Genomic DNA, 20,542 nt, shown 5'->3' with positions numbered 1-20,542 from the left:
AAGTATTAAGTAAAACTTGGGGTTAGAGGAATAATACTGGAAGGTAAAGACTCCCTTTCAACTTCTCCTGCCAGTGCAAAGGATGTTTATTGAAAACAGCATGTGATGAATGAATACGCAACAGATATTCATGAATAATTCATGATGCAGCAGAGCAGATCTATAATTAACATAGAACTAATAACCTTTCCTGCAGTGGGTTAACTGCCTGAACTTTCATGTCTAAAGAAGACAGAACAGACATTAGATGGCTAACTTACTCTCTGACTGTCAAAACTTCCTATAACTGCTTACAGAATGTCTAATAAAAGACATGAGCTACATTTTCCTTGGGCTGTATTTGATTTCAAGAAGCCAAATATATTAATGTCACATAATGTGAGAGAAAATTTATATGAGAAAAAAGTAATTAACTTTACAATTATCAGTACTAAACATCTTATCTGTTTGGTATGCCTAGTGGATGATGGCAAAAAAATGAATATGACTGACTGCACATCAAAAAGATTTTAATTCTGACAGAGCTTTGATTTTGATTCAGTGTAGAATTTTCTTCTCTATGATGTGCTATAATACTACAAAATAAGTAACTTACGCTATCTTGATATGAAACTAGACCAGTGACAACAGTTTAACACAATTTACATAAAAATACAAGAATAAATTACTGAATCTTGCAATTACTGCTATTTCCAATTAAATTATAATAACACTGTCTGCACAATAATATCCAGGATCTTGACAATAATATCATTGCAGTTGAAAGGTAACAGTGAATTCAGCCTTGTAAAATGCTTGTAAGCGTTGCAATTACAAGCAGATTCTTACTCCTCATATATTCTCATTTACTCATTATACATATAGCATTCTATTCTTCTGTATGGAAGAATATCATACATTAAATATCCATAAATGATATTTTTTGGCATATTTCCTTGTCAATCTCTGTCTGGGCTAAAGATATATGGCTTACTAATTAAGTAGATGCCATCAGAGCAATTCAGCTGTCAGTCATCATCTATTTATGAAATCCGTTTCATAGTATTTGCAGTTCTCTCAGCACTAGGTATCAGAGAATCTCAAAATGTCACACAGCATTTATCAAGTATGCTTTACAACACTCCCTGAAAAAGCAACAGCCTGGATGAATGAAAAACAGAGGTGTTGTGACTATCTACCGTCATGTAGCAAGCTAGTGAGGGGAGCATGAATAGAAATACTAGCTTTCAGTGCAAAAACATTACTTCCTTAATTATGTTTCACTACGTTCTTTGTATAGAAAACATGATACTAACTCAAGATTCTTATAACCCCAACAATCGACTGTGGAAAAGGCTGTGTGTGCAAGGAAATTATCTCACTTTATCTCCTTCCACGAGGATGCCTACCGGTAAACTGTACCTTCTGATTCTGGGGAGGTTTTCACTAAATGCATTTGATCTCAGTCCAACTGAGCATGAAGAATGAGCTGCTCCCACTTCTGAGCTGTTTAAGTTCTTTCCTTAACCTAAGAAACTGAAGGGGAAACAATAACTCATAGACAGCTTTCTAACTCACTCTATCTCAAATTTTTATCCTTTATTAATTACTATTCAAGTTTTTTGCATTTACATTTCTTCTATATTTAGCTTAATATGCCTTCAAAGTGGAAAGGTGATTTCTTGAGATTTTTGCTCATTTTGAATTCTCGAACTCTTCTCTGTAAATATCAATAATACTTCAGGAACGTAAAAACTTCTCAGAATATATGCATCTCAAAAAAGCTTACACATATATTAAGGTTTGAAAAACAATTTTTTTTTCATTTTCCCCCCAAAATAAATTATAGTAGAATTTAAATGTAATTATGAGGAGGGTGGCTTAACTGACTATTGCTTCAAGTTAGAAAACTCACATTTTTAAAAAGTTATCATAGTTATAAAACTATGGCTGTTAACTATACTCTATTTTTGTTCTATTTGCTCTTTTGTATGCTCTTCCTAGTGTAATTTTCCTCCACTCCCTCGCTTTGTTTTTCATACTGCTGTATTATCTGAAAATGCAATTAAACATTATGTTAAAAGGTACTATAAAATAGTTATTCCTTTTGTTTTATGCTTTTATTTATTATATTTTCAGTAAATGCATGAAACTATCTCACTATATGCATGAACTCAATGAAACAAAAAATGATTGTTAAGACTGATGCTTAACCCAGACAAGGGACTGGCAGGCAAATATTCCCAATTAAATAACTTACAGCTATTTAATACATCATATTTTTCTATACATTATGTCTTAAGAACACTATTCACATTATCCATCATTATGGAGGACTAAGGAAGATGATTTGGAATGACAGTTGACCTGGTTCTGTCAGTAGCAGTGAATATCAGAACATAAAAAACTACATAACCTGGCCAGCAGTTCATTCAAGGTAGATGAATGGGAAAAAGAAAAAAAAAAAGAAAAACTGTGGCTTTTTAAAATGGGTGTTTTAAAAGCAAGTCAATACTTAATACAAGCAGAAGTTTATGTGTGCTTACAATCTTAAGAGCTATGACATAATCTGCAACTTGTGGACAGGTCCTTATTTCTGTTCCAGAGTGAGTAGTATGTGTTACGCCCTCAAAGTCTTTTGATGCATCTCAAATCTCATTGTATGCTTCCAACCGATTTCACAATTAAAATTTGCACCTTTAGTATTTTTTTAAAGTGTAGTTATTTCCAATGTAATTTGTAATTATTTTTCTTTAATATTTGTTATTAAGGGAAAAACATTAAATTTAAAATGTTTATATTATCTATTTTAATTTATTCATTTTTTAAAAAGGATATTTCTTCTGAGAATTATTTTTCTGGCCTTCTGACATTCTGCAGAGGGTCACAAAGCATTCTACACAGTGACAGTAAATACATTTTATGTAGATATACCATACATTAAACAATAAAATATATGTTAAATTAGTGAGAAATTAGAACATGGATATATTAGTATTGCTTTTATATATTTCTCATTACAGTTATTATATCTTACTTGTGTATTTTTCTTGCCAACAAAGCTAACAAATAGTCAAGAAATAATTTCCTGTAAGAGTGAATATAGAAGATGTGTTTCATCGCTACTCTGGAATTGACCAAAGCGTTTATTCAGTCAAGAGAGAACTGACAGTTCACAGCATATTGTGCATAATTCAAGTATGAATTCTATTCTTTGCCTATATATTTTCTCCCATACAGTAGCAAAAGCAAATTATCCAAACAAATTGCTTGCATACACTGTGACAGCCTTTTATGAGTACATAACCTATATCCTAGTATTAATTTCTTAATTATGAAAGAGTACTTTCATCCTTTGGCCTTGTATAGTTTCACAAAAGAAAATAGATCATGATTTGACTTCTGAGAATATCAAGAATAGTAACCTACAGTAAGCACAAGACTACACTGTTTATGTGGTAAATTTACTATTTTTTCTAAAGTATTAGTATTTTAAAGTCTTACCTCTTCAGCTGGTTACAAAGAAGTAAAAACTATGATGCTACAGCATAAGCAACTCATTTATTTGTCTCCAAATTAAACTTCCTGGATTGTTGCTGAGCAGTATGAAATGTGAGCTCACCTCCTTACGCAGCTTTGGTGATTTTGACAGCTTCATGAAGGTCAGATGGGGTTTAAAAGCTCTGTCTTCTCCTGCCAAGATGCCCTTTTCTTGAAATATCTTCTTTATAGTCTCTAAGGGTGAAGAAAAATATAGAGGCACCAAGATATTATACGACAGAATGCTTTAAAATCGGCTTTCAACTGTAGTAAGAGTCACAGCCCCTCCATATGAAAAACCAAGATAAGTACTAAACAGCAGAGAGATTTCTGGTTAACTTCAAAGGTATATGTTAGTTCATGTGAAAATATTCATATATTCATAGTTAATAAGGGTCACAAATATGGCTTTATTAAAACAATGGGTATTAAAAAGCAGGCCGTGCAAATGTCTGCTTTTGCTATCAGATGAGGAACTTCACATTAAAATTGCTCAGGAGTTATCATCATTGAGAGTTTTGCGAACTTCTGGAAAAGTGAATATACAACAGAATCTTCTGTCTTCAAAAACACCATTCTTCGCCAAATTCTATCATCTGTATTTGGGTAATCCCCCACTTCAGACAAAAGGAATTCTGATTGAAAGCTATAAAATCTGGCCTTGAACTTGCATGACAGAGTTTGAGAACAGACCAGATATGTTGAAGTTGGATGGGTTTTGTTATATCTTTTTAAGCTTCACTGTTGTCTTTCAAGCTCATTTCCTATTTTTAAAGTATACTTTCAAAAATATATAAACTATATAGAAATAGGTCTAGTCAAGGCTAAAGCAACTCTACTATACTGACCTAGGTTACTATTTCCCAACTCATCTACCCAGAACCATGTAAAGTTTCATTTCTTAGCAATAAATTTCAGTTCAATATTTGAACTACGCTCCTTATTTCTGCTATCTGAAACACTCTGAATGAAAACATTCTGTTGACAATTTGAAAAAAATATTGAGATAAAATTGATAAAACCTGTGGCAAAATTAATACTGTGATAAGTAGAATATGTTTCTATTACTGGAAAGAGGAAAACTGTAAAACCTTTTCTTTCTTTACAAATGCACATTCCAGTTTTCATTAGCTGTAAGTCTAACAGAATCATACTACCCTTGAGCTAAAAATCAAAATAGGAGAAAATTAATCCTCTGACTTGAACTTAATCAACTCTTACTATAATGATGTATTTGCATTCAAGTGTATTATTTTTTTGGCTTGATATTTCAGCTGTAACAGAAAGAGCCAATGTTTTTTCTTTCCCCACCTGGAAGGAAATGCATTGCACTGGGAAGCAAACAGCACAGCTGGCTGAAAAAATAGGGAAGGCCCACAGAATGTGGAACACTGGCACAAAAAGCTGGTTAACCTAAGTCTGCCAGTCCATACTCTGGTAAGAAGTATCATTCCAGAGTCCTTGCTCTTACCATCTTTCATGTTTGCCATAGTCAATATTTATGTGAGCTACTTTGAAATCACACATAGCAAGAAATTTTATAAGTTCGTGTATTACTTTGCAACAAAAAAGTTTTAAAAGAAGCTCAGAGTACTCACTTGGGACCAGAAGATCAAAATTCACTTCTTATTCTCTACTACATGCTATATATAACCTTAGGCTCCACAGTCTGCACAACAGAGGTTGGGATTTTGAAAGAAACCAAGGAAATTAATGACCCAAATGCCATCTCTTAGACAGGCTCACTTGAGAATTCTCTTTCAACCTTCATTCCCCACTTGCAAGATACTGATACATTTAACAAAAAAAGAAAGGGCCCATCCTTTTTTTATAGCTCATATGGATGCTCCAAGTACAGCCACATTAAAAACTATGATGCATTTATACAATGGTAATAGGGGTCGTATCGGTATCACAGATTCCAAAAATTACCTATCAGAAGTTGGAATTTTGCCTTTTATCTCTGGGGCAGAATATATACTACATTAAAACAACTTTGCTTGTCCCTTCTGCATAAGAATAGAAGTCTGCAAACAGTGAAGCTGATGTGTTTCACTTGAACAGAGATGAATAGTTGTAGAGAGTCCATGAAGCTCTTCAGCCTGCTGTTGAAGCTGGACTTAGCTCTCTGCTGGAAATATGGACAGCTGGACAGATGAGAATTTGGGGATACGACAAAGTAAATGTCAGCACTAGAGTCACGTTTACCCACAGCCAAGTAAATCCAGACAATTCTGTAATACATTGTTCAAAACATGGAATAAACATTTGCTTGCTACTGTGGCAGTCAGCACATTTAAATTTGGTTTCAGTCTATTGCGTTTGGCCTCTCCATCCCTTCATCATCTGAATTTATTTCTTCCAATTATTACTATACTACCCAGTAACATACTACACTCTAAGAGTCAACGGGGTAACAACGACCACATTTTAATCATAATTTTTGTGATAAATATTGAGAAAACAATGATGAAGAAGAAGGGGACCAATATTTAATTAAGCGAATAGCAGAATTTTAAATTGACCTGTGAGGGTTCTCTCTCTGGTTTGCATTAAAACCTTAATCAACAACTGATCTGGGCGTCCTTACCACACATGAAACTAACCTCTTCTGTCATGCTGGACAATTATTATACCTTCCTGTGCTTTTATTCCTCTCTTTATAATATATACAAGTGTATATACATATATATACACATTTCTATACACAAGTAGAGCTTATATATAGATCCGTATCTACAGATCTCTATATATACATATCTACACATCTATATACATACCTATATGTAAGTATAGCTTACTCACTTGTATTCTTATTTTAAATTGTGTCTGTGGGAACAGTTCTAAACTTACATTCTGAATGTCTGTTAAGCTATTGGGCAGGTGTGCACAAAAATGCTACTGAACAATAGATTAACACATCACAACGGAAGACTATAAATAAATAAAAGTTTGCTGCTTCTAACAAACTGAGGTATGGAAGTTCAAATTAAGTCATTTAGTAATGCCATGCATGTATTTCCATGCATCTAATGCCCAGCTTACTTTATAATGTTGGTAGGCTAAACAATGTGCTGAATAAAGTGTTACATATATTTAAAGTTAAAATGTGCTGTAACAAATCCAGTTTCTGTTTCCTTTTGCTTGGTTCTCAACCACATTATTTGGGGACTCAGTGTTTCAGCAAAGGGTTAGTCTCATTAAAAACAGGTTTATGCTACCCTGTGATACTCTGACTCAGTCTCATGGACTGAGTCTTGTGGTCTTTATTTTTCTGCTAAAGGCTCAATTTTGCCGTCATGTTTTATCTCCCACTTCTGCAATTGAGATCTGTACTGCTGGAGATCTGCACTTCTAAGGGTGTCCCCCTAACTCCACAAGTTAACTTTTAGATCAGTAGTTTGCTCATGCACATCTGATCACAGGATTTTAAACAATTTTTTTTAACAGGGTAGACTGATCGTATGATACTATAGACGTGTGCTACAATGGAAGAATACGGCACCTACATTTTTCAATGTGCAATAGCAAGCAAATGGACTGCATGTCTTCATTTTGTGATAAATAGACGACTTCATTTAATATCACCTTCTATTTAACTTTCCAAAGTTAATCTTTTTTTTTAATACCTTGCAATTCTAATCAAGAAAGAAACAATGAAAAACTGAATCAGAGAGGGAAGAAAACATAACTTTAAAGAAAGATTTCATGTTTGACTGTATCTATGTGTGCATGCATGCACTTTCCCATATTGGTCAGACTTGACCTTCTGCCACACCTTTGTCATGACATAGACTGTTACTAAACATCACAGGCTCAGGAGATCAGCCCCACTCACTAGCACTACAGCTAGTCCCCAGCCTTGCAGGATTTCACACTTAGGGAAAGTGTGACATTGTACTGGTTAAGGTGACTTGCAGCATAATTACCACAACATTCCTTTCTCCAAAGGTAATGAAAATGAAAACAAATATGAGGAGATAAAGGGAAAAAAAGGAAAGAAAGGAAGATTAAATACTATTGTGATGCTATTAATATCTACACAGTCCTTTGAAGAAGTAATCACAAGACAGGTTTTAAAAGAACTGGGGAAGTAAGAAAGCATTGCTGTTGCAAGCAAGGGAAAGTTCCAGGCTTAAGGGACCGCATGAAAGTGGATTTGAAGACTGAGCAAATACGTGATGGCGAAAGTTTGTGATGAGAACTGCCTGAGTGGAAAGAAGTTAGAGGCCAGTGACAAGAGTGGTAGACAGACAAAGCCCACAGGTTTTCACAAATGAGGATCTGACATCTTTTCTTCAAACATTACTAGCTAGACTGAAAATCAAGCAAGATCTCTTAGCCTCAGGGTGACCAGTGCTTGCAGCTTCAAAGTATAACCTCAAAAAGTTAAGGCTATTTTTACAAGCTTAATGACTTTCTGGAACAAATTTTTGGACTGCTTTCAGGCCATCTTTTATGCAGTTTGAAGTACTCTAAAATACCATTTTGTGCCTTATTTTTATAATATCAAAATTACTGCATGTCATCTGCATCTCTTACACTGCATGCAGCTGAATCCATCAGACAACCATTTACCCATAATTAGACTTGAAATGTGATATGCAAAAGTTGCTCAGAACAGCTCTACACTGAACAGGTTAAAAATTCAAACAAACGGAAACTGGCTCCGGGTGGCCGGCCTCAGGGCGGCGAGGAGGTCACATTAAAATTTGTAGCCTAGTTTAAAGAATATTTTGTTGGCTATCAATTAGCTGAAGTGTGGGTTTTCTGAAGAAGCTCTTCTGATCATCTTGACTTAATAGTACAAAGTGTAAGCACTCACAAAACCTCAAAAGGCCTCTTTCCAAGCAGTGAAGAACTCTAGATCAACTATCTCAGAGGCTAAGATTTTTCATAACTGCAATTATAAATCACTAGAGGTGAATGCATTAAAAAGCTAATTTCAGAATTCATGTTATGCTTGGAATATATAATCAACTGGTGCATCAAATATCACACTCTCTACCATCTTACTGTAAGATTGGTATGAAGGACAGTATCAGACTGAGGAGTATCTCTGACTGCTGCCTGACAGAAAAAAAAAATTGATTCCTAAATAGTTCAGCAATTCCCAATCTCTGATGAAACAGACTGGTGGCTAAGCCAAATTCACCCTACCTCATGGTGCTGGGGATGTTTCTCTGCAGGACAGAAGAAAAGAAAAGGCCTTGTTCACCTCTCCACATGAAAAGTGACTATTTTTAAATGCACACACATACCCACCACTACTAGCATTTCTCTGCAAATAGTCAGGTTTACACTGTGCCTACTGGTTAGGCAACAGTCCAGACAATTTTCCAATGGTTCTTCTACTGTTATTTGGCTATATATGTGGCTCAGGCTTTTGTACAGTGACTTGCCACTGTACCATACCACTAACTATGTATCAGTGAGATACATGGCTATTTCAACCATGTATCAGCAGTAAGTGTGGGCTGTTCTTTACTCTCTAGCCTCATACAAGTATATAGAAAAAAGATGTGCTAATTCATAAAATCCAATCCAAGGAGCAGTGGAGCAAGCAATGCCCACTTTGCTTGGATGCAGACATGTAAAGTAAGCTTTACAACATGAACAATGCTGCTGTGAAGACTCAAAGTATTAGGCTCAAGTAGAAGCTTATGTGGGACTTCTTGATGAATCTTAGTTCTATTGTCAGCTTTAATTCACTCTAAAACTTCCTAAATGTTTACCACTATCACACAAGTAGTAGTGTGAAAGTACCTTCTTTTAAAAAGCAAAAGCACATCTTAGTGTTCCATTTTAATAAGGTACTTTTCATAGCTACTGTTGTTCCGTGTTTGGCAGTAAGTAATAATGTAACTGAAATCCAAAAGCACTTGCTGCCCTTGCATTCAGAGGACCACAGAGCTTTCCATTTTTAGCATTCAAAAACAAAAGTTGAGATCACTAATGAGAGCTTTAGAGGAGGAATGAAGGCAATCAAGGTAGTGAACACCATGTCCAGTTTCATTAAATGATACAGCAGTGCTCAGCAGCCTTTAATCAGATTGAAGTTTCCCCATTATCATAGGCATTCTATATAAACACAGGGACATTAACACTCAAAAATATCTTATAACAAGGAGAAATTAAACTGTGGATTCAAAGCCAGGCATGTGCATGGTTAGTTTGTTTTATCTCTGTCACACACAATTACAGTGAGAATAAAACCCATAATGAATGTCAAGATGCAAAGACAAAATACTATGGCAAATTAAGGTATTTCAATCTCCCTATTAATTAAACAAGTTTATGTGCAATGCTTTAAAGCTTTGCTTCCAATCCCATGTGATTGCACAGCAGAAAATTGCAGGTTTTAATTACCTGGTCTGTAAATGCCAACATCCTCCTGTACAGTTTCCTTTACTCTTGCCTTATGGGCAGACTCTCCACTTAATTCCTGCTGCCCTCACTTCACTTCTGTTAAACTCTTAATCTTCCCTTCAAATTTGCCCTCTCTGTACCTTCTGAAAATGCCTTTAGTATAGAGCCAAATCATGTTTCACTTGCTAAACTGTGAAAAGATTTTTTTCCATCCTTTCTTCTGGACTTTTTCCAAACTGTTGATTAAAATGTCAAGACCTTGTCTGAATATGTGGTCTTTGTCCCAGCTCCATGCTCTTACATATCTACTTCAGGGTCTTTTACTTGCCATGGGATACTCAAAAAAAAAAAAAAAGGGTGAGCAAAGAGATTTGGTAATAGCACAGCATTTAGTAGTTTGTTAGCTGCACTGGGTGCATTAAGTTCAAGAGCACACTACATTTAACAACTATTCCCTGCTGGAAGCACGAACTTCTAAAATGCTCTGGTGTTAAAATAAGCCTTAATGGCAATTGTTTATTTTCATTAAAATGTTTGCCCCTGTTGTTAGCATTTATCTAGTGAATGGGCCCAAAATGAAGAAGACTGTCATATAGGACAAAGCTTAATTAGAAAAGGCCGCATGCAGAAGACTACATAGTATCTAGCAGAAAGCATGAACAGTGCTGAGGTCTAATATGATCAGTGTGTAGGTATCTTTGATCTTGTAATGAAATCAAAAAGTGGGGTTTTTTTTTCCTGGTTACATGTGTTGACAGGATCTGGTATATAAGGATTTGTGGGTGTTGATGATTATCTTTTTGAGACAGCTGCATACTGCTGCTTATTTTCAATTTTAGAGTATGCTTCTCTTGCGAGGGATGAGCCAAACTTCTGCACAGTCCATTAGCCATTAGAGTTCTGCTACCTATACTAGGTGGAACTATAATTAATGGAATGTGTACTAAAAGAAAATATAATTTATACCACAGCAGTACATTTTCAATGCAAATTGTTATGGATTTGGACTAACAGCTGTTTGTTCACTTTGTACAAATCAGTTCTTTTACTGGAAAATTACAACTGTTTTGAGTTCTCAATTTATACATCATATGAAATGACTTAAGAACTGACAAGCAGCAAAATTCATTTTATTCTGCCTTGAAATGTCTGGAACTGAAATGCCTAGATTAAAAGATTTTTCTGGGCTCCCTAAAGTCAACACAGAGAGACAGCTTCTGAGGGCAACACACCAACCCTGCACTAGATGTAAATGTGTGGGTTCATAATCTTTAAAGAACTGCATAAACTGCTGCTGAAAAAAAAAAACCTACTAGCAAGATTAGATTAACTGTCACTTTTAGGAAACTAAGTTAGAGGAGATACTACATGCCTTTCCAGCAGAGTCCTAACTGTATTAAGATGTTTAAGCCAAAAAAATCATCATTTTTTTAAAAATTGAAGGACTAAAAGGAAAAGAAAAAGTAAATTGGCACTAACAGCTATTTTGTTCACAGAACAGGCTCCCTCTGATGGTCAGAACATAACTGGCATCATCCATGGAAAAATCTGCAAGTCCTATGGGTTAAATACAAGATTTACTTATTCAGTTCTATCAGTTCCAAATAGTATATAATTTAATTATTAAAATGAAAGACTAAGCCAAATAATAGTACTTAAAAAGTATTCTGTGGTGCACCAAAGTACAAGAAATGAAGCCTCATTTAAGTATTAAGTGTGTATTTTGCTTTGTGCTCAGGATTTCTAAAAAGACTTGGACTGAAAGTGATTAAAACACTTCTCACAATTCTGACATAATTAGCAAATCAAAACAAACAGAAAATCCATTATCTCTGCCTTTCTAAACTCTTGTCCATTTACATTGGTAGTACCATACATATACACTTAACCATTATAATAATGATGTAGTGCATTCAGATGTTACCAGCTTCAAACAAAATATATCCATGTAATTTAAGGAACTAAGCTTAATTTATTGTCATGACTGTGCCAGAACAGAAGGCAGCAGGTGAAATAAATATTACCTCATAGCGTAGAAGAAACCATACATAAGCTTAAAGTAGCAAAATAGTATTTCTGTAACAAACTAAACTCAGTCTTGCCAAAAATCAAACCAGCTAAAGAAATGACGTCTCTTTACTGTGTTCTACAAACAGCAACAAAAGATTAATATCCTGCAGGCAATACTGTACTTCTTTCTGCCAGCTTCAGTTTTTAAATTAAAGTTTTCTAGGCACACAAGTAATATAAATTTCACAGTCAAATTGTACAAGGAGCCAGAATAAGGTTCTGACAATATTTCTCTCAAGCATATAATAAACCTCTCAGTGTATACATTACAATAAGCAGTCCACCAGAAAAGAGTTCCCAGTATTTTCTCTCACAACAGTCTTTAAAAAATATATGTTCAATATACCACTCACAGAGCAAGAATACTAAGCATAATTTTGACAGGCAGCCTCTTTTGAATATATTCAATGTATTGCAGACAATGAACTCAAAGGCTCATTTCTGCTAATAAGATTCTTTAGATGAGAAGGGTATATTCACCATATCAAGTGCAGGCCAGTACACCAAAATATGTCTGCATTATAAAGGAGTAGAACTAGATGAGATGTGATCATTTCTATTCAACTCACTGACTGACTTTGTAAGTAACAAAAAGCAGTTAACACCTTTATGGCTGTGTAATAAGTTAGATGAAACATCCAATGCATCCAAAGTTGTGAAGAAAGGTAATATAATCAGTCACTGAAGTTAAAATAATCAAAAGAAAATACTATCCATTGTTTCCAACAGGTTCATACCCATCACCTGATGGTCCATAACCATGACTAGAAAATTCAATAACCTTAAAGGTAATGAGCCATGCCAGTTCCCAAAATAAGGCCCATTGAAACAAAGAAAATTACCAGATTCAAGAAAATGAAGAAAATCATAAAAGAAAAAACATTCCTATTATCTCCATACGTTATGTTAAAGTCATACATGTCATTATATTTTGGTGTGGGTGAGGGAGCTCCTAACAATTGTCTTGTTTGCCTCATCAGTATTGAAGTAATCATATGAATATGATTATTTCACATCCTCAACTGCACTGCCCTGAAGGAATTCAGTGTATTAACTATCTATTTTGCCAGGTTACTTACAGCAAAGTCCTTTCAATCAAACCTAATGAAGACACATGCAGAAATTATTTAGGACGTACTTTTTTTTTTAACTCATACCTTGCCAATTTAATATGCAACTAACCTAATTTTTGAAACACACTTGTATAATTTGCAGTGTCACATAATTACAGATGCAAAACCCTTTTTCTTGTGTAGGTATGGATACAAAAATTGGCTCTCATGAAATAGGTTACCTGTTATGAAATGATACTAGCATTTCCAAGAAAGCCAAAAAAGATACTTTGAAATCAGCAGCAATTCAGAATTCACAGTTATGACAGTTGATAAGAATGTTAAGAAGTCATACCATTTTCTTCTGGTAATGCTCAGTTTCCTACCCTGCTTTCGAATTAAATCCAGATGAAACAAACATCACTATAAGTCTAGGGACTAAATGACAGGCATAAGGCCAAGAAATGATCTCTGCAGCTGACAGAAACAAGTACTGAAATGATAAGGAATTGTTTTTACTAAAAAGCAGTAATAAATAATAATAATGATATGCAGCTGAAGTTTTACTATAAGCAAAGAATTTTCACCAGTAGGTATCAGTAAATATGCTTTACAAACAAAACAATTTTATTTTTTATTTTCAGATGGGCAACTGAGACATAGAGAAATCAAGTGCCGTAATTGAAAGAATCAGGCTTAGTACTCCTTTCCCTATCACTTTCTCATGAAGACTGGCAAAATTTTGACCTTACTATGAGTTTTTCTACTGTGAATGAGTGTCTAACTGAAAACAAAGGTTGAAATTTGATCTTACCTTTCATTCTGATCAAAATCTGGAAAATTAATTTAAAATAGGAAAATAATTTATAACAACTTTCATTATTTCTTACAGTTAAAAGATAATTAGCTTTCTGTCTCTAGCAACTTTAATTACTTTGAAGTTCTTAATAATTTACTATAGATGTCTCAAAATCAAAAGCTACTGTCGCTAATAGAAAACATTAATCTCCTTTCATAAGGGATATGGAAAGGAAACTCAGTTTATGAATTATCTCCTGGCTTATAAAACAGGATATGTACAATATTCTATAATCTTTAGAAGAAACCTAAAGATGTACTCAAAGACAAGGATAAGGAAGCCTATCTTCCAAAAGAATGAAAAAATACTTGGTAAATGAAATATTTCAAATAATTATAATATTATTCAACAGCTGAAGGCTCTCTGCAACTGTAAGTACTGTTCCATTTCTATCAAAGTGAATTTTAGAAATAATTTTCTCTCGAGAGCTTCTTAAAATTTTTAAAAGCATTGCTTCTTAAAGGCACAAAAACAGCATAACCAATTTAGTAAGCTGAAAAGTTCTCTGTCAATCTCTTCTATTCAACCTTTTTTCAAAATGCCAGTTAAAAAATTTAAACATTTTTAAGTACTTCAGAAACTAAACTAATAAATTGCTAGAGAAAGCAACATATTAGTAAGTTTTTTTCCATTTTTTCTCTGTGGACTGCACAAAAGGTAGTATGACAGCAGCAGTCTTTGCTACTCTGCAAAGTGTCCTATATGGGTTATTGCACTATTAAAAGATGGTGTGACCTCACATTCCTCAGAGCACAAAAGATAATTCATCAATACTGAAAAACTCTCTTTTTAAAGAGTCTTTCCAAGGAATAGTTGGAATTGCTGGGATAGTTTAAAAGGACACTGATGAATTACAGACAGTTCTGTTCTCAGAGACCTTTTTATTTAATATCTATAAACAACATAGCTTAGGGACTGATTTGTAGATGGATATAAAAACTCCATTCTACTTTGTTTGGGTCTAGCTACTATCTGCTGTTTCTCACCTGATATTTATACTACTTTTAATTTATATATTCCTAGGGACTCTGAGAACTGTATCTTTGGACACATTTTATCCGACTGGCAAAGACAGTGGTCTTAGCTGCACTGTTAAGACTGAATTGAGAGTTTTGCTCTTGAAGAGCACATCTGACTGCATCTCTATAATAGCATGTGTCTGCTATATGTTTTAGTAACTTCATAATTTCCAGACAAACAGACTAGATAATGAGGAAGGAATCCTCACTGAATGACACGCACAGTGGTTCCACAACTGCAAGAAAAATTTCAAGCTAAAACTGCATGGAATCCAACTCCCTTTCTCTGGCAGATCAGTTATGTCCTTTTCCTGATTTCCCCTTATTCTACCAGCTCTGCAGAGAAAGGGTACATTTGACTCATATAAATGCATAAAATAAATACATATGTGTATATGTATACATACACACTTGTGTGTATATATTTACATACACATATGCACACGCACATAAACATATATACATGTGGGTGTGGTAAGTTACAATTAATTCACTGAGATTTAAGAGTGATATACACTAAGTAAAGGAAACACAAAGCTTAAGATTTCCCAGACCACAGTAAGGGAAAGAATATCACTCAGTCTCTCGGAGTTTTGTTCAGCAAGGTGAACATACAGAGGAGAACTATGTAACTTTGCATTAGACAAAACGGATCCAAAGATACAATTCTCAGAGTCGGTAAGTATGAATATACAAATTGAAAGGAGTGTAAATATCAGCTGAGAAGCAGGAGACATTACCTGGACCAAAACAGAGTGGAGTTTCTGTATCCATCTACAAATCTGTGCTGTGTTACTTAGAGATACTAAATAAAAAGATCTGAGGGAACATAACTGTTTGTAATTCATCGGTGTCCTTTTCAACCATGCTGGGAAATCCATCACCTAATCCTTTTAATTGTTAAAGGAAAATTAATGTTGACTGAATTGGCACTAATATGCTCAGCTTTGCGCTCCATCATCACGTAGGACTCAACTTTATAAGGCTATTGAAAATCATTAAAGCACTTAAACTATATGGACAAGTAGTACCTGCTATTTCCATAAGTATAGCTGTATGATCGCTTTCTTCCAACTTCACAAATCCAACTTCGTTTTTGAAGTGATCAATTCCTTGAAAAGACAAATCCACAGTTTTTCCTTTTAGGAGATCTTCTACCATATCTTTGCTGTCTGAAAGAGCACCAACTGCTCTGTCAAGAGGAAAGAAAAATATCTATGTGAAAGTGAATATTAATACTGTTTACATTCCTATTAATCACTCTATCAATTGATTATCTACTTAACTATTCTTATACTACTTCCTATCAGTGCTGTCTGTACTATTCTCACCATTTTATAAAGGTAAATAGCTTCGCACAACCTGCCGCAAAACCACAGAAACAGTGAGGCAGACCAAGAAGCAGCTGTAATTTCTGAAACTAGTTTAACTCAGTCCTCAAAGGGACTAGACATTAAGAATACAGTGTCTCTATTGCTTTGTGCACCTGATTTAAATATACTGCTTATTAGGAGGCACTTGGTCTTCCACTCTCAAACATTTACACTTTTGTTCATCTGAAATCTAATAAAATCACTCAGATCACTTAAGGACAACAATGGAAGCTTCAAACCACAACTTTTTTTTTTTCCTTTTAAGATTACCCCCACAAAAAAGTAGTCTGAATTTTATTCCTTATATTTGTTCCACTGGGGAGAAGACATTTTTCCTCAATTTTTCCAAAGAAACAAATGTGAATCTATAAGGTGCTGGTAAAACTCCAGGTCAGCTATTTCATACTCCACTTGCCTAAAGTCTCCTGACATCTCAGCTGAATAGTTTAAGATTCTGCTTCATTCAAAGTTACTACAGAATGTTACTGAATATTATAAACACAAGTTATTGACTCCTTATACATACATACATACACACACATACACATACATATATATAAAATGATATAGAAAATTACTATTAATCTCTGAGAACTGTTAGGGAAAAAATTACGATATGAATTGATGCTTACTTTCTTTAAGAGATAAGCAGCACACACATAATCTACATATAACTTAAGAAACAGGAGCAAGCCTGGTAAGATTTTAATAATCATTTTAGTTAGATTAAATACACATACACGAAATACTTGTTTTGAACTGCACTTCTTTTGAAATGATTAATCTGCTAAACAAATATATATATATTTAGTGTCTTCTAAAAGCAATCTCTCACATACTTAAACCTTTTAGTTCTATTCAATGAAACTGAATGTAAACTTTTTATTTCACTAATCTGACGCTGACTATATAAACGCTAGATGGCAGTAACAGCTTAAAAACTCTCAAGAGAGTTTATTTTAGTCTTTCCATAGTATCTGGAAGAAAGCCGTCACCATGATTTCTGATCTCTTTCCTACCATACGAAGCAGGCTAAATTACAGTCTTTATGCCTATATATTTATAAACTACTTTGCACAGTTTTCCATTGTGTTTACCAAGATGGAGTCTTGAATGAGAACTACGCAGTTAACAAACATGCCAGGTAAGAAAGAAGCAATGCTGATTACACGACAAAAATTCCCTGATTAATATACTCCTCCCATTTTTTTAAATGGTTTTAATCTACAGCCTAGTAGTATTTTAGCTCCTATATGGCCATTTTAAGCAACAAGGCAATTACTTGTTCCTTGACAAAGACATATTTCTCTTTGGGTATAGTCTCTGCCATTTACCTACCCTCATCACAATTACACAAGACTGTTCCACTGTCTTCTGTTTGTGCAATACTTGCAGACCTTTCATAAGGGCAGACATTACCACTGACCTCCACAGTAACAAACAGAACAGTGGTATTTTCTTGTCATTTCACACCCAAGTAGTATTTACAATGTCTAAAATAATTTATTCTGACCAAAGCACACAACCATAGATACATGATATTGGTGCACTCAGCTAGTGGGTGCGCTAACCCAAAGGATAACAACAAAGTTTATGAGCATTTTACTCCAAACTGGGGAGAAGAAATAACAAAAGGAAAAAAACAAAACATTCTAAGTGTATTCCAATGAGGATTGCAGAAGGAGGGCCTGTTATTTTCTGTGCTGTTGTAATGTAAATACTATAGCACTTAAAATTTATGTAAGTTCTTTTTAGAAACTAGCTAAATTGTTCACTTAGAATTCTTGTTAGAAAAAGCAACCTTACAAAAAAAGCCAAACTGAATCCTTTCAGCTCTCATACATATAATGAAAAGGTCAGATTCACAGAGTCTTTGACAGATAATAAGCAAGATGAACTGTGACACTATAGCCTGGTAATGAAGGGATTATTTACTGGGAAGGCAAGACTTGTAATTTCTAGTACGTGATCCCATGGCTGTGTATGCATTTTATATTAAAGTAAATGAATAAAATACACATAGGTTGCTAGCATAAACTAGAACTCCTTTCTTTGAAGGGAGTGCTGTCCTGATTTTCTTGCTTGTTTTCTTCAAGATTTTTCAAATTACACATTCTTGATTTCATAGAGTTTTACAAAAAGGATACAAAGTGCATTCATGAAGGCTAGACTATAGCCTATCAGCTAGGAAACTTGCATAGGAATTGCAGGTGTAGACTCCCTCTGAAGGAGGAGGTCTAAACTACAGATCTTTGGGGCCATTCTCAGGGCCAAAGCTGTATGTACCAAAATATCACACAAATGGAACACCATCACTATCACCACTTTGTATTCTGTGTTTTTGAATTGAAGTTGCTGCTATACTTTGTATTACATTCAACACTATGTATAGAACATTCTTTCACACATTGCAACTTCAAATAACCTTCAGCACATTTCATTTCTGCATAGACAAAGGCATTATTGTGCATACACAGTAGAAAAAAATGTAGATATAAGTAACTAATGGATCCAAACTTAAGCATCTGTGAACTCTCATCTCAAACGCCTACTTAACTAGATGTACTTTGTTTGAGGGATTACTGTAACCCTACATTACACACAGGTTCTCGTGTCAGTCTGGATCTTGGTTTCTTTCCATTAACCTGGTATCCAAAATTGGTGAAGCAAAGAAAGGAAAAATCAGCGTTTTAGTCTTCAAGTTCTCCCAAAACACTGAACAGAATACATCAATCAGGAAAAAATAAGAATCACAAATAACAGAAAATATAATCTAGAATACCTGAAGATAGCTGGGCTAGATGCCTGTAGGAGGCACCTGGCCAGGGAAGGGGCGAATCACTGGGGAAGCTGCTGCTGACTAGAGGACAGCTCCTGGGTGCCTGGACTGTGGAGTTCTGCTGGGAGAGGCAGAGAAGAACTCCATCAGTAAGTGCTGGGGTGACAGTCAGATAGTGAGAGCCAAAAAGGAGCTCAAGGAGTCAGAAGACACTGAATTTAAGGATATTTGTTTTGATATACTGCTTAGAACTCTAAAAAGTATTCATGAAGAGGCATACTGGCCTTCAAGATCTCCTTTCATTTCCTTCTAAAAAAGTTAATGCTTACGCTCCTTTAAAAAGAAATCTTGCTGACATAGTTGGTGGTTGTTCTCACCAACTTTCAGGTGCTACCACTGCTCGCTCACCAACCAGGGCAGAAAGAAGCTGCTACGCACACTTCAGGAGACAAAAGGAACGTGGAGAAGAGAGCAAACCCAGCCGATCCAGAATTCTTTGGTTTCCTTTTTATTCTCTCTTACCAGCTATCTGTTTCTTTCCCTTCAGAGTGCTGAAGGAGGAAGCTGACAGACTCTTTGCTGATATCCTCAATGGAGAGATAAGAGGATGGAGGCCTGAAGGATTTAGTATTACAACATGCAGGGAAACAGGCGTGAAAAACAACCAGGGCAATTGTGTTAGATATATTGGTACGTCATTATTTTTAGCTGTGTTAAATGTTTTTAGCCACAATACTTCCTATTTATTAAAAGTATGCCTTTGACTACCAGATCGTTTCTACATTCTGTCTTTGATTCTGGCTTTCTTATGAGCAATCTGTAGTTTAACAGCCAAACTTCCTGGGGGAAAAAAGATTCAACACATGCACTTACTATTAGAGACATTATTTTGTAACAGCATTACGATCTCCAAAGCAATGTCTCACTGCAATTATTAATTATTTGGCCTGGATAAGTCAGTATATGGACTGCATGCCTCCCACTGCAGAGAAAGCCAGCAAGATATATGACAGAGGGAATCCTAAAAAAAACTCATCTGGAGGGAGATGAAAAAGTAAGGCTTCTCTTTCACAGCATTACAAGGATCTGATGAATTTTGATTCATGAGCAATCCATTACAAAATTGATACATAAGCAATGGAGGAATCCCAGATGTTCTTTTAATCCCAGCAGACCATTCATCAGCATTTGATTGCTGTTACAGAGTATTATGCAAAAGTGTTTGCGATCTCAATTCTACAACTATAGTACGCAACTACAGAAATGTCATACATGTAGGCCACTGGGCACCACATCTAAATAGAAGATGCAGACCTGGTCAGAGAAAGTCTGTGTAAAACAGAACTATGAAACGCAAAACATGTTTTCATTTCAAATAAAAATTACAGCTGGGCACACAAATTATTATTATGAACATTCATAAATTACAGCTATATAGATAGGCTTAAAAGAACATCATCTTATTAACCATTGAACATGTACATTAAAGTAGGCTTATCAGA

The 20,542-nt window shown here is 34.9% G+C and overlaps 1 protein-coding gene across 4 annotated transcripts in view; it reads right to left on the bottom strand.

The window, feature by feature from the left end:
• Positions 1 to 20,542, bottom strand: part of AKAP7 (A-kinase anchoring protein 7) — a 91,785-nt gene that overhangs the window by 61,517 nt on the left and 9,726 nt on the right. For all 4 annotated transcript variants that reach the window (XR_003262229.2, XM_064508983.1, XM_064508984.1 and 1 more), the window contains exons 5-6: positions 15,920 to 16,080; positions 3,602 to 3,714 (exon numbers count right to left, since the gene is read on the bottom strand). Coding sequence is in view for 3 of the 4 variants with exons in the window: in XM_064508983.1 (XP_064365053.1) it covers positions 3,602 to 3,714; positions 15,920 to 16,080 (274 nt within the window). In the remaining variant the exon portion in view is untranslated. The remainder of the gene's footprint in view (positions 1 to 3,601; positions 3,715 to 15,919; positions 16,081 to 20,542) is intronic.

This window comes from Dromaius novaehollandiae, chromosome 3, assembly GCF_036370855.1.
Source record: "Dromaius novaehollandiae isolate bDroNov1 chromosome 3, bDroNov1.hap1, whole genome shotgun sequence".
Classification (NCBI taxonomy): Eukaryota; Metazoa; Chordata; class Aves; order Casuariiformes; family Dromaiidae; genus Dromaius; species Dromaius novaehollandiae.
Note: the sequence above shows the minus strand (reverse complement) of the source record. Positions and strands in the feature narration are given on the sequence as shown.